Below are 15,906 nucleotides of genomic sequence, written 5' to 3'. Positions count from 1 at the left end.
ATTTTATTATCTATAGCCATGATGCAAGCCAGAAAGAAAAATTTTATGTCCAGTTGGTGAGGCTTCCACTGCAAATAGTGCAATACAGATTTGGAATATATTTCCACATGAGGTAAAAATAAGTTCATCATTCTCATTTTTTGTTACATTTTAAGTGAATTCTTAACAGAGAATTTATTTTTAATAGCGAATTGTTAATTACTCTGAATAGATCACTGCTTCTATTCAGAAGCTGAATTATTAGAACATTTTAAATACAAGAGACTTGGTACAAGACAGTGAAGCTCCTGCAAGCAGTGCAAACCTTTTTATGGGTATAGGAAAAAATTTATTTATTTGCTGAAATATTGCTGTTTCCTTAAAACACATACCTTTGTGTGTGTGTGTGTGTGTGTGTGTGTGTGTGTGTGTGTGTGCACGTGTTTTGACACACATTCATATACAATATCTATTATCTACACCATGATCTGGAAACAGGTTTTGGATGAACGAGTGAATAAGTAAATCTAGTAAACCACCATCATCATATTTATAACTCTGGACTGTGAGCAGCCTGCAGCAAACAGAACCACAAATTCGGCCAAGGTATGTGATTTGTGAACCAACTGCATAACAACAGAGAAAGATCAGTCTGAAACGAAGATGAACTTTAATTTCTTTTTGATTAAACATTGAGTCGAAAATGGGGACTTGTACAGCAGGCAGAGACCAGACGCTGTACTGATAATGGAATATCGTATAAATGATAGTAATCTAGAGAGAACATTAGAGGATACCTATCAACGATCTGAGATTCGAGTGTTATTTCCTGCACTTTCACTGACAAAGATGGATTGGAGCCTACATTTCTGTGCCAGTTGTACATGACTCACCACAGCACCTTCAAAGGACTTGTATCAGCTTTCCTAAATCAGCAGTATCTTTGATTTTTTGAAGAGAGTAACATTTCCTCAGTCTGAGTTTCAGTGATTATCTAAGCTTAGCAGATCTAATCCCAGTGGTGTTTGTGCATGTTTAGAATGTGTGTACATAATGAGGCACAAATTAAACTTAACACCTGAGAAGTCTGTCATGCTGGTTTCAATCCTACTCTGAGCAGCGAAATCTGCTGACGCAAACCATTGCAATTAAACTTCATGAATTATGACAGTGCCAAGGACCTGGTCTAAATTTATATATTCTGCTATATCTCAGAGTAGACTCAGTTGACTACCAATCTGTGGGTAGCAATTATATTTGTATCTTAGTTAGACATGAGCCCTGTTATGTACTGTAAACTATTTGTAATAAATATTATGCTATTGCAATTGATCCTCTGATATCCCCCATTGTCGGGTTCACCACGAGATACAGTCTTAGAGTTTCACTACATACTGCATAATTAATTCGTTCTGCCTCTATTAACAAGGCTGTTGCAATATAAACACTGCATAAACGCCTTGCGTCAGCATTCCAGTCAGTGTTTGGAGATGGTGAAATAGCTGTTTACTGGATTGTGGTAGCAGATTGTAAATCGGATGTGGCTCCAGTGTGAAACAAATATCAATCAGACACATTCCATTTCCACCATTAAATTGTTATGTACATGCAATGTTGGAAGCAAATTACAAAGTTACTCACTCATTAAAAAAATTTTTTTTAAATAGTAGAAAATAGTTAAACTCTTTTTAGGTTCTATTAAAAAAAATCTTAGTAATGATATTGTCAACAAATACATTACAGATTCCATATAAATACAGCTCATACACCAATAATTTGTAGCTTCTTTCAGAGACTGTACACCCAACAGAAAAAAAAATAGTAGTACCCTCACATATTACAGTAGTTACAATTAGAACCATCAGAAAATAGTAGACATATTGATAGTCACTATGTAAGAAAATTTATAATTAATAACTTTACTCATATATTGTATACTGTTGTTAATAAATAAAATGTTTAACAGTATCAGCTAAAATCATACTGAACAATTAGGCCATTTAAGTAACATAAGCTATAGAAAACATTTTGTGTGCCATTTAAGTAACGTTAGCTATAGAAAACATTTCGTCGGATAACGCATAGAACAATGTTTCTTCCCTTACAGATTTTTCTTCTTGACAAATCACGAAATGTTGCAAATAATATCGGAGGGAAGTAACCCCTTAAGTGTACAAAAGTACCTCAACAAATGTTTTGCTGGGATAAACGCACTGAAAGTTGATGGTAATGGGAACATAAACTGCCTCATTAGTGAACATGGCGAAGAAATAAAACTTCTGAACCACATTCCTACATCACGTAATGGAGTCACAGCAGAAAAGTGGTTTAGTGAGGTATTAATAATTTTGTGTGATAAAATTTAATACATGTTATATATGTAATAGAAACAAGAAAGTATTTTTATGGAGAAAATTCTGTATTTGGAAATAGAAACAATTTTAATGTAGATATTTTATACACATACAAAAAATACTTACAGATATGCAATTTTTTGTACTGCTGCTTCACGGCAGTATGTGTTCAAAATATCAATAATTGTGATTGATGTATAGTACTGAAAAACGAAAAGGATACTTGTAATTTTTTTCATAGATGGAGGAATTTCTCACTCGAAACATCAGCATTCCTCACCATACAACTAACATGATGTACGGAAAACACTCACAAAAACATAATGTATAAGTTTTGGCTTCATTGTGTATTTTCTATGTCAAATCAAATTTTCCCTGTTGACAGCATCAAAATATTTTATGGGTATGAAATGTGGCATGATAACTAAGGAAAATAACTTACTTTAGAATACATTATTGTCTTCTTGATTATTTTTAACAAACAGTCTTTCTGTTACTAGCTTAGCTTTCACAGTGTTTCATTTTTGAATAAACAGTACATACTGTCATGCTGCTACATTCACTGAGAAGTACAGTTTATATTATATTTTATCATTCATTTCCAGATGGAGACGCAAATGGTCCTTTCATTAGAACATAACATACACCAGAGTAATATAGATTACAGTCCACAAAGAAGAAGCTCGTGGGTTTGCACATGGCCAGGACAAGTAATACTGTGTGTATCTCAGATAATATGGACAGCTGACATCCATTATAGTATTTCACATGACAGTAGTTCATATTTGAAGGGATACTGCAGTCAGTTACAGGTTAGTAAAATTATGTAATATGTTCAATACTAACAACCTCATTATACACTGAAGCGCCAAAGAAACTGGTATAGGCATGCGTATTCAAATACAGAGATACGTGAACAGGCAGAATACGGCACTGCAGTCGGCAACACATTTATAAGACAGGAAGTGTCTGGCGCATTTATTACATCGGTTCCTGCTGCTAGTTATCAAGGTTTAAGTATTATAGTGTTATAGTTATGGTGTTATAATCGGCGCACTAGCAATGGGACACAGCATCTCCGAGGTAGCGATGAAGTCAGGGTTTTCCCGTACGACCATTTCACGAGTGTGCAGTAAATATCAGGACTCCCGTAAAACTTCAAATCTCCGACATCGCTGCTGCCGGAAAAAAGATCCTGCAAGAACGGGACCAACGACGACTGAATCAACAAGGGTCAGCGTGCAAACCATTCAACGAAACATCATCGATATGGGCTTTCGGAACCGAAGGCCGACTCATGTACCCTTGATGACTGCACGACACAAAGCTTTAAGCCTCGCCTGGGCCCGTGAACACCGTCATTGGACTGTTAATGACTGGAAACATGTTGCCTGGTCGGACGAGTCTCGTTTCAAATTGTATTGAGCGGATGGACGTGTACGGGTATGGAGACAACCTCAAGAACCCATGGACTCTGCATGTTAGCAGGGGACTGTTCAAGCTGTCGGAGGCTCTGTGATGGTGTGGGGCGTGTGCAGTTGGAGTGATATGGGACTTCTGATATGTCTGGACACGACCTTGACAGGTGACACGTACGTAAGCATCCTGACTGATCACCTGCATCCATTCATGTCCTTTGAGCGTTCCGATGGACTTGGTAGCTCCAGCAGGACAATGCGACACCCCACACATGCAGAAGTGCTACAGAGTGGCTCCAGAAACACTCTTCTGAGTTTAAACACTTTCGATGCCCACCAAACTCCCCAGACATGAACATTATTGAGCATATCTGGGATGCCTTGCAACGTGCCGTTCGGAAGAGACCTCCACCCCCTTGTACTTTTATGGATGTATGGACAGCCCTGCAGGATTTATGATGTCAATTCCCTCCAGCACTGCTTCAGACATTAGTCGAGTCCCTACCACATCGTGTTGCGCACTCCTGCGTGCTCGCGGGGTCCCTACACGATATTACGCAGGTGCACCAGTTTGTTTGGCTCTTTAGTATAATTATTACAGCTGAAAATGCCCTTCATGATTGTTCATTTCAGTTTGAATGAATACATTAATCCGGAATTAAGTCGTACGCTCTTGATAAAATGGCTCTAAACGCTATGGGATTTAACTTCTGAGGTCATCAGTCCCCTAGAACTTAGAACTACTTAAACCTAACTAACTTAAGGACACCACGCACATCCGTGTCCGAGGCAGGATTCGAACCTGCGACCGTAGCAGTCGCTCGGTTCCGGATTGAAGCGCCTAGAACCGCTCGGCCACCGCGGTCGGCGCTCTTGTTTACTGTCCTGTTATAAATAATAGGGCAGCTGAATACCAGGGAAAATTCTGACGCATATTTGCTTCACGTTGAGCAATAACAACTTTACAGTATCACAATCTGTAAGAAAGTTATGCAGTTTCATTCAAACTGTGCGAAAACTCCAAGACACACAGAAAAATTTCATATATTAGTGGACAGAGCAACTCTCTAAGTTTTAATTCGTAATAATCAAAATGGTTCAGATGGCTCTGAGCTCTATGGGACTTAACATCTGAGGTTATCAGTCCCCTAGAACTTAGAACTACTTAAACCTAACTAACCTAAGGACATCACACACATCCATGCCCGAGGCAGGATTCGAAACTGTGACCGTAACGGTCACGCGGTTCCAGTGAAGCGCCTAGAACCGCCGGCCACACCGGCCGGCTCGTAATAATCATCACGGCATAGTTGCAGACTGCGCCACTAGAGGGTAAGTATGTCTGAACGTATGGAATACTGGACTGATGTGGGCATTATGTGTTCTTGACTTCGCTAAATCTGAGTCAGTTGTGCCATGTCCTCTCCAAAAGTTGATGGATTTTTTTTATTTTTTACTCATTTATTTGCAGAAAGAGCTGACAGCTATAGTGTACCTGGTCATGCAACAGCATTGCTTTATATCACAATTCACCAAGACAGTGGAGATTCCATTCTGCACAAATAATGTGTTTCACAACACTTCCTTTCTGACGTTAGTGATTACCGCAGTGGCGAACTGCCTCAGTATTGGACTATATGTCATTTCCACCATGTTTCTCCTCCTCTCCAATTGCCCCCACAGTCGCCTCACTTACCTCCATGTGATTTCGTATTCTGTCATTTAATTTGGAAGAGTTGCAACGAAGAATAATTAATGCGGCTGCTGATACCGGCCACGACACGTCCCACGCCTTTTCCATTTGAAAGCCGTCATCACGATCAATAAGATCGTCCGCCAAACATAATTCCACTGATTCCTCAGTAAATGAATACCAAAAGGAACTGGTCGAGGCCAAGATTTTAGTGACAGAAAATTCCATAGAAGGTCCTGCAGAAATACAATTATAGGCTATGCCTGGCTTACTGTGCTGCGAAAGACGAGTGTGGCGGTCTTGTTACATGCACATTTCAGCTGCTGTGTGTCTTGTCTGACCAATGTAGGTTTTGCCACACTGGCAAGATATTCTCTAGATTCCAGTTATCCGCAAATCCAGACCATCCTTTACCGAACCAAGAAGAGCACAAGTCTTTGTAGGTAGCTGGAAGGTCTCTTTGACATAATGTTTCCTTAGGAGTCTGTATAATTTCGACGAAATATTTCCGAAATATGGGAGGAACACAGGGGACTTGAACAGTTCCTTCTCTGCTGAGTGGTCACGTTTCTTCCTCCTTAAACCCATGCTGATCTGATTTGGAGAATATCAGCTATATTTGAACATAGATTGTAGGTGTTCCAGCTCCTTTGCAAGGCTGTCTCTATCAGACACAAATGTGCCCATGGCACCAACTTTAGAAGGACGTCCATAGTTTCTGACGGATAGTGGCAGCTGACGCCTGCAAATATCAGTCTGTATGTGTGTGCTTACGGTAGATGGAATGCCCCAAGGATTCATCTACTTTCCGACTGACCATCACGTACAGAAAAGGCAGATAGCCGCTCTTGTCCTCTTCTACCCTCACTGGATATTTCGTGGACTGAATTCATACGCAACAAAAAGCGTGACAGTTCTTCTTCGCGGGGGCTCCATACTACAAAATTATCATCTACATATCTCCAGAAGACTTTTGGTTTACCTTCGGCGGAGTCACTTGCACTCTTCTCAAAGTATTTAATAAAAAAGTTTTCTGCCAGGGAGACAGAGGACCACCCGTCGCAAAGCTGTCAATTTACTCAAAATATTCATTGCTGAATAAAAGTAGGTTTAGGAATGTATATATTGGCCACGATATCTTGGTAGATGATTGTTGCAGTGTCTCTGTGTTTATGGGTTGCATTTTTTTCATATGACTTGTCAAGCCAATGGCAGCACGGCATCTCTTGCCGCAATTGTCACAAGTGTATCTGGCTGCTGAGGCAGGAGCAGTGGTAGCATTGTTAAGCTTTTTCTGCCTTAATCTGTCTAACAAGCCTTCATCATGCATCGACATTCCAGATGATATATCATCACGCCACTCTGGTCTCATGCTAGCCCGTAGCTCCCATCTGTTTGTGTCGATTCCAAAGCTCTCCATATCTCGTTTACAGGAGTCCTTGAACCTCAATACAGGACGTCCTACAGGTCTTTTGGCTATCGAGATCTTTCCAAGTATCACCTCACGTGGTAATCTGTCAGGATCCATACGGTGGACGTGTCCCAGCCAGCGTAGTCGTCTCTGCTTCAAGATAACTGAAATACTATTGCAGTTAGTTTTAGATAGCACTGCTTCGTTGGTCACTCGGTCCTTCCACGTTACTCCGAGGATGGATCTCAGGCACCGCACGTGGAAAGCAGTAAGGCGACGTTCTTGTTTGGCATAGGTAGTCCATGTTTCCGATGCATACAAAAGGGTGCTGAGGACGCAAGTTTGATATACGAGAATTTTGGTGGTCAAAGAGAGTTTGTTGTTTTTCCAAACACGTGTAGAGTGTTTGCCAAAAGTTGTCGCAGCTCTTCCAATGCGAGCATCAATTTCCTTGGCAACAGACATGTTTGATTCTATAGTAGATCCAAGATAGCTGAAGTTATCTACGACTTGCAGAGTAGTGCCATCTAGAGTGATATTCGGTTTTGTGTTAGCACCCTGAACCATAATTACGGTCTTACTGCTGTTTACACTCATCGAGAATAGGTGGCATGCGTGACTAAATCTTGATACTAGGAAAGGGAGCGATGAAATGTTGCCGTTGTATCGGCTTTGAACTTACTGCTAATGAGTGACAATGAAACCATGAGAGGGACCCTAGTGATCAGTGAGACAACTTCGAATCTTACTAATAAGTACGATTCATTGACTCGAAGTTACTCCAGTCTGTCAATAAAGTCACCCGAGTTGCGAATATGATGCGAGCACTTCCCCACAACAGGTCTCAGTAAAGAAGCTAGATGTCTAGCTATTTCATACATCAGAGCGCCGATGTTTCTCACAGTAGGACGTAATGGAAGACCTTCTCTGTGGATCTTCGGAGGACCATAAAACTATACAACCTTGGTGGAATAGGGTCGTGGAGTTTCACTCGTTTCGCAACTTCTTGCGGAAGAGAAGAAGAAGTCAACAACGCTGACGTTTTACTTTTTACTCTCCGCTGTGAGGTCTTATCAATTTTCTGGTACGATGTTTGACTCAGCAAGCATTTCTTCTGGTCATACACCTCGCGGGGCAACAGTACAGCGGCGTTTCCCTTCTCGTAGTTTGCGTAGTACAGCCATTTCAGTGAAGGAAGCGTTACTCTTCTGAGGTGAAGTTTTCGTAAGTACGCGACATGTTTCACGCCTTATTTCTTCTGCAGCGTCACTAGGAAGAGGTCTAACAGCTTTACAGCAGTGAAAATTAAATCAGCTAATGGCAAGTTTCGGGGCGTAGACGCGAAGTTAAAGCTTTTCCCAAGCACCAACAGTGTTACCTTGTCAAAAGCTTTATCCGTAAACTTAATCACGGAGCTTCGAAAAGCACCTTTTTGTGGTAACGTTGCTGACAGGCTGGAGATGGTTGTCTTGAAGCAGACTCGTCACAGGCCCAGTCTGACTTGGCGTAGCTGAAGCTGTCGGCCCAGGAGAGGAATCGGAGTTTTGAAGCTATCTCTATGAGCATATAAAACAGCTGTTTTTAAATGGCGTCCAATTCACGGCGAGTAAAACGAATGCTCTCCTTTACTAGTGATAGACTTGCCTTAGGTATGATGAACTTCGTGGTCATGTTAAAATGTGTTACTCAAGCCAACTTTGGCACGAGGCTATTGTCCCGGCACTTCTGTAAAAAACACAAGAAACTAAAACAATCCCGCTCGCGTGTTACGTAACTTGTCCACTCTCTGGATGTGTGATTGTATCGTCTCCCCGAAGAAGTATGTGATTATTGATATTTTCCCGGAGTAAAAAGTATTTCACGAAGTTTCGGGATTGCAGCCGGATGACGTCGACCTCTTGCCACGATATTTCGGCTGACAACCATTCAGTCATCTGCGTGGTGAGTGTTTTACACTGGAGATTGCTAGTTCACATCGTTAACTTTATACCAAATGTTTGCGCTAAGACGCATGCGCAAGGGCAGCAGCTATATGACTGACCTCTGTCGATTTTCCCGCCCTCTTCGAATATTTCTCGATCTTTACCGCGCAGGTCCATGAGTGACTGTGATACTACATGTGCACTCGCTGACGGAATGTGAGGTTGTGGAGTAAAAACGATTAATAAACGTAAGTGTCGCTAGACGTTTCACTTGCCATAAAATGTTTCCTTTCTGTAGGTATTACAGAAATCACCGGATCCCACACCTTATCCAACTGACAGCCGCTATCACGATAAATAAGATCTTACGTCAAACGTATTTCCACCGTTTCATTAAAGCTCTCACCGAGGTCAAGATATCCGTGGCAGATCCTTGGGGCATTCTGTAATACCCACAATCAGTGTTCAAAGATAATGGCCTGACACTGAACTTTGATTTTAGTCTGTGTCTTAAGAGTACGGTACTGACATTACTCTTGCTCTTAGCTTCTCCTCTAGAGTGTGATGATGCAGGGGGCTCTTTACGCTTTCTTTTACCTAACACGTTGATGACTTCTGTTATCACTGCTCTTTCTAACTATCTCAAATGTGATCTGTATATCTTAGTTCAAAGGAACTATATTAAATGTAATAAATGCTGGTAAGTGCTATCTAAATTACTATGTACATTACATTTGCTTCACTCATTCCATATGTGGTACTACCACAAGTAGACTAGTGACTCAACATTTGATATGTACCAATGTGCTATTTGCTTCTGCCTAAGTACCTTCCAATCACGAAATCAGTGCCGAAAATTCAAAGTGTTTGACTTTGTCATCGGGTGCCAGGGCTTGTAGCAATTGTAAACGGTAAGGCTTCTGCTTTAGCCTTTTCCGTAAGATTTTCCAAACCGTCGGCTGTGGTACGTTTAGCTCCCTGCTTGCTTCATTCGTCGACTTCCGCGGGCTACGCGTGAAACTTGCCCGCACGCGTTCAACCGTTTCTTCGCTCACTGCAAGCCGACCCGTTGATTTCCCCTTACAGAGACATACAGAAGCTTTAAATTGCGCATACCATCGCCGAATGGAGTCAGCAGTTGGTGGATCTTTGTTGAACTTCGTCCTGAAGTGTCGTTGCACTGTTATGACTGACTGATGTGAGTGCATTTCAAGCACGACATACGCTTTCTCGGCTCCTGTCGCCATTTTGTCTCACTGCGCTCTCGAGCGCTCTGGCGGCAGAAACCTGAAGTGCGGCTTCAGCCGAACCAAACTTTATGAGTTTTTCTACGTATCTGTAGTGTGTCGTGACCATATGTCAATGAATGGAGCTACAGTGAATTTATGAAATCGCTTCAATCATTTGTAATAGCCCTGTATCTCCTGGACTTATCTCCTGGACGTATCTCCTTGTTAGGTAACATGAATGTTTGTTTACGTGTACTTCACGGAACAGTGTAATTGTTTCCTCACCAGAATGTTTTTCAGTCATTTCTCATATTTTCTGCGCTCATTAATATAATCGTGTATGCTGCTGAAAGAATAATTAGTTTCTCAGACGAGGAAAGACTGTTTCGCTCTGTGTCTAGTGATTTATGTGAAACTGTTGATGAGGAAGAAATCATTTCTAGTGAAAACAGTGCGAATAGCAACCGCATTTCCATTTGGAACAGGCAGGATGTTTTGAAAGTTTAGTTCAAATGGTTCAAATGGCTCTGAGCACTATGGGACTTAACATCTTAGGTCATCAGTCCCCTAGAACTTAGAACTACTTAAACCTAACTAACCTAAGGACATCACACATCCATGCCCGAGGCAGGATTCGAACCTGCGACTGTAGCAGTCCCACGGTTCCAGACTGAAGCGCCTAGAACCGCATGGCCACTGCAGCCGGCTTTGAAAGTTTGTTTCAGTGCTAATCTATCTTAAAATATGTGCTGTTCTGAAACTACAGATATTTTAGTAGTCATGAGAGTGCCTTCCCACCTTCCTTAACTTTTCTGTTATTAGGCATCAAGTTTACCTTTCTCTTTCTCTTGAGGTGAATGCCACTCCTCTCTCTGATTAAATCTTATCCAAACGAGAGAAAGTCAACGGTAAATTTTAATAAACACTTCGGACATTTTCGCTATTCTAGTAGCGTCCAAATATAAATAAATTATTTTTATGTGTAGAGGAAGTCCTATTATTTCTCCGATATGACAATAACCTTCTGAGATGCATGTTATACGTCTTAATATTTATATACCTCCAATTCTATAATATTCGCTTTATCATCGCAATATAAACTATTGTGTGAAATTATTATATTAGCTTTTAAAAAACACCACCTTTTACACAAAGTTGGAATTTTGTGAGGAACATCTATGTTTTCTTTTACAGAATAATATCAACGATAATGTATGCTTTGTACGTGATAAAACACCTAGGACATTCCGAATTAATCTTGAAGCTCTCATAGTCTTGGACGTACATGCAAAATATATAGCAGAAGAGTTACTTCAAAAGCGTGTAAGGACTGAGGATGATTTTCTCTGGCTAGCTCAGCTGAGGTATGTAAAAGTAAACTTATGTTTTCTGTTTATACTTTATTCGACACTTACTTAAAACATTCCAGAAGATATCGTCATCTCTCTCTCTCTCTCTCTCTCTCTCTCTGTGTGTGTATTTGTGTGTGTGTGTGTGTGTGTGTGTGTGTGTGTGTGTGTGTGTGTGTGTGAGTGTGTGTGTGTGTGTGTGTGTGTGTGGTTGTGTGTGTGGGGGGGGGGGTGAGTGGGTGGATGGGTGAGTGGGTGGGTGGGGGTGTGTTTGCTTAGTTGTTTCTTTATTTCATTCAGTTGATCACATCAGCAGCACAAATGTACCAAGTTATATGTAACAGTACAGTACACGATTGATAATAGATTTGCATCTGGGTTTGAGACTGCTTGTCAGTGTCACAATACAATTAAAGAAGACCTCATTCTAAATGTATACATGGAAGAATCCTGGAGATACTAGAAGGTATCAGATAGATTATATAATGGTAAGACAGAGATTTAGGAACCAGGTTTTAAATTGTAAGACATTTCCAGTGGCAGATGTGGACTTTGACCACAATCTATTGGTTATGAACTGTAGATTAAAACTGAAGAAACTGCAAAAAGGTGGGAATTTAAGGAGATGGGACCTGGATAAACTGACTAAACCAGAGGCTGTACAGAGTTTCATGGAGAGCATAAGGGAACAATTGACAGGAATGGGGGAAAGAAATACAGTAGAAGAAAAATGGGTAGCTCTGAGGAATGAAGTAGTGAAGGCAGCAGAGGATCAAGTAGGTAAAAAGACGAGGGCTGGTAGAAATCCTTAGGTAACAGAAGAAATATTGAATTTAATTGATGAAAGGAGAAAATATAAAAACGCAGTAAATGAAGCGGGCAAAAAGGAATACAAACGTCTCAAAACTGAGATCGACAGGAAGTGCAAAATGGCTAAACAGGAATGGCTAGAGGACAAATGTAAGGATGTAGAGGCTTCTCTCACTAGGGGTACAGGAAAATTAACGAGACCTTTGGAGAAAAGAGAACCACTTGTATGAATATCAAGAGCTCAGATGGAAACCCAGTTCTAAGCAAAGAAGGGAAAGCAGAAAGGTGGAAGGGGTATATAAAGGGTCTATACAAGGGTGATGTACTTGAGGCAATATTATGGAAATGGAAGAGGATGTAGATGAAGATGAAATGGGAGATACGATAGTGCGTGAAGAGTTTGAAATAGCACTGAAAGACCTGAGTCGAAACAGCGCCCCTGGAGTACACAACATTCCATTGGAACTACTGACGGCCTTGGGAGAGCCAGTCCTGACAAAACTTTACGATCTGGTGAGCAAGATGTATGAGACAGGCGAAATACCCTCAGACTTCAAGAAGAATATAATAATTCAAATCCCAAAGAAAGCAGGTGTTGACAGATGTGAAAATTACCGAACTACCAGTTTAATAAGTCACAGCTGCAAAATACTAACGCGAATTCTTTACAGACGAATGGAAAAACTGGTAGGAGCCGACCTCGGCGAAGATCAGTTTGGATTCCGCAGAAATGTTGGAACACGTGAGGCAATACTGACCCTACGACTTATCTTAGAAAATAGATTAAGGAAAGGCAAACCTACATTTCTAGCATTTGTAGACTTAGAGAAAGCTTTTGACAATGTTGACTGGAATACTCTCTTTCAAATTCTAAAGGTGGCAGGGGTAAAATATAGGGAGCGAAAGGCTATTTACTATTTGTACAGAAACCAGATAGCAGTTATAAGAGTCGAGGGGCATGAAAGGGAAGCAGCGGTTAGGAAGAGAGTGAGACAGGGTTGTAGCCTGTCCCCGATGTTATTCAATCTGTATATTGAGCAAGCAGTAAAGGAAACAAAAGGAAATTTCGGAGTAGGTATTAACGTCCATGGAGAAGAAATAAAAACGTTGAGGTTCGCCGATGACATTGTAATTCTGTCAGAGACAGCAAAGGACTTGGAAGAGCAGTTGAACGGAATGGACAGTGTCTTGAAAGGAGGATATAAGATGAACATCAACAAAAGCAAGATGAGGATAATGGAATGTAGTCGAATTAAGTCGGGTGATGCTGAGGGAATTAGATTAGGAAATGAGACACTTAAAGTAGTAAAGGAGTTTTTCTATTTGGGGAGCAAAATAACTGATGATGGTCGAAGTAGAGAAGATATAAAATGTAGACTGGCAATGGCAAGGAAAGCGTTTCTGAAGAAGAGAAATTTGTTAACATCGAGTTTAGATTTAAGTGTCAGGAAGTCGTTTCTGAAAGCATTTGTATGGAGTTTAGCCATGTATGGAAGTGAAACGTGGACGATAAATAGTTTGAACAAGAAGAGAATAGAAGCTTTCGAAATGTGGTGCTACAGAAGAATGCTTGAGATTAGATGGGTAGATCACATAACTAATGAGGAGGTATTGAATAGAATTGGGGAGAAGAGAAGTTTGTGGCACAACTTGACAAGAAGAAGGGACCGGTTGGTAGGACATCTTCTGAGGCATCAAGGGATCACAAATTTAGCGTTGGAGGGCAGCGTGGAGGGTAAAAATCGTAGAGGGAGACCAAGAGATGAATACACTAAGCAGATTCAGAAGGATGTAGGTTGCAGTAAGTACTGGGAGATGAAGAAGCTTGCACAGGATAGAGTAGCATGGAGAGCTCCATCAAACCAGTCTCAGAACTGAAGACAACAACAACAACAACATTCTAAATATTCGAACTACATTCAGTGGAATACAATACTGACTGAAACTTGATGTCCAAAACAATAATATAATGGAGAGATTGTCTATCCCTCAACAAATGAGCGGATTTCTCGTGCTACAGAACGCAAGCCATGTAGTCTTTAACAGAATAGAAGAAGTGGAGCAGCTGATACAGCCTAACTGACTTCTGAAATAATTTTTCAGTAACAGTATTCTTTAATATTGGCAGGAAACGCAGCAAATAGTTTAATTCCCATGTGGAAAGTTTCTTCTGGTATAAACTTGAGTTTGCGTATACTGTATGCAGATTGTTCTACTCGTACATACTTGTGTTATGGTTATGGATAGTGCTTTTTTTAGATGCTTACGTCAGTACCTAGCTTATTACTTTTAATAAAGTTCAACATTTCAGCAATGTATGAGCAAGGTAATGGCAGTATTTCAAAATAACGGTCTACAAGATACCTTCTATTTTTTGACAGTTGTTATTCTAATATCTAGCTTGTGTATTTTGTAAGTGTTCATTGCCTTTGATGATTTTCCCCAGCCAGGTGACTATGAAAATATGCGTAGGTTGCACTCTTTAGATAGTCTCATTTGTACATTTCTATAGGATTCTCAGTGTCTTAATGCATAGCATTGTAGAAGCCAGGGTTATGACCTCTACTGCGGCGAAGCAAGTGGCTACGTGAAGGTCAGGTAGTAATGCTGTCTCATTCGCCGGGATGTTGGTGGAGAGTCGTGGTCATGACTAGAAGCGAGTGGCGGACCGCTAGTAAGACACCTCTGGTTGCAGTAAACTCTTATTCACGTTAGGTATAGAGATGTCATTTTATGTTTCACGCAATTTTGGTTTAATTGATTGAATATGTGTATTTCATTTTATGTTATTTTGGATCCACATGCAGAAGAACTTAGTTCCAGTACAATCCATAACATTTCCCTTATTGTTATAGACAGTAGGCTTACATACGTTCTTATCTCCTCGACGTTAAAAATTTATAGAATCAATTTTTTATTGTTGGTTATTGGTTTGTTTTTAGAATCTCAGCTACTACGTAGTTTATTTGTAGCATTATGTCTTCTTTGCTATAATTCATTTAAACTTTTACCTTCTGCAGGCAGTACTGTTGTATTTCCCTCTATATCCAGAGCCAGATTATTTATGTATATAAGGGACCTTGTGGGACACCATGAGCTACTGAACCTTCCTTAGAAATATACTCCATCATTAGTTTGGATTCCTTAGCAGTGACACTCATGCAAACAGTTTGTCTGCGATCACTCAGTAAAGATCTGATCCACTCCTTAGAAACTCCTTCTAAACCACAATTTTCCATCTTAATAAGAAGAAATGATTTTGGAAGACTTAATTGGTAAGACAGCGATCTTTCTCAAATTTTTAAAATTATTTAGAACACTCTCATGTCGCATAAAATACTTAATAAAATGGCAATCGGTTTCAATCAGTAATGATCATCTTCAGAAAATTCTTCTCAGGTGGTAAGCGAAGGCAGCAGACGGAGGACGAACTATATGTGCAAAGCCACAACCATCGACATTTCGTCATAACAAAACAACGTACAGTAACCGTTTTAAAAGAGTATGCCACAGTTGTTGCTGCCAAGATAAAGAAAACTTTCACTGATTTATATATTTCCTCACATTTTTATGTTATGAGATTTTGTTCCATTCCAAAACAAAATTGCCGTATCTGCTATGTTTATAGCAGTTTTCACATTTTCATAACACAGTTTTAGCTCTATTTTATTTTCTGTTGGTGGACACTTTCTGGCAGAATCAGACTGTGTGCCGGACCACGATTCGAACCTGGGATCTTTA

General features: G+C 40.4%; 1 protein-coding gene across 1 annotated transcript in view; it reads left to right on the top strand.

Moving 5' to 3' along the window:
* LOC126184477 (dynein axonemal heavy chain 7-like) overlaps nt 1-15,906 on the top strand; it is a 1,143,184-nt gene that overhangs the window by 210,992 nt on the left and 916,286 nt on the right. The window contains exons 12-14 of the mRNA XM_049926869.1: nt 2,087-2,315; nt 2,939-3,145; nt 11,201-11,370. Coding sequence (XP_049782826.1) covers nt 2,087-2,315; nt 2,939-3,145; nt 11,201-11,370 — 606 coding nt within the window. The remainder of the gene's footprint in view (nt 1-2,086; nt 2,316-2,938; nt 3,146-11,200; nt 11,371-15,906) is intronic.

The sequence above is a fragment of the Schistocerca cancellata genome, chromosome 4 (genome assembly GCF_023864275.1).
Source record: "Schistocerca cancellata isolate TAMUIC-IGC-003103 chromosome 4, iqSchCanc2.1, whole genome shotgun sequence".
Taxonomy (NCBI): domain Eukaryota; kingdom Metazoa; phylum Arthropoda; class Insecta; order Orthoptera; family Acrididae; genus Schistocerca; species Schistocerca cancellata.
Note: the sequence above shows the minus strand (reverse complement) of the source record. Positions and strands in the feature narration are given on the sequence as shown.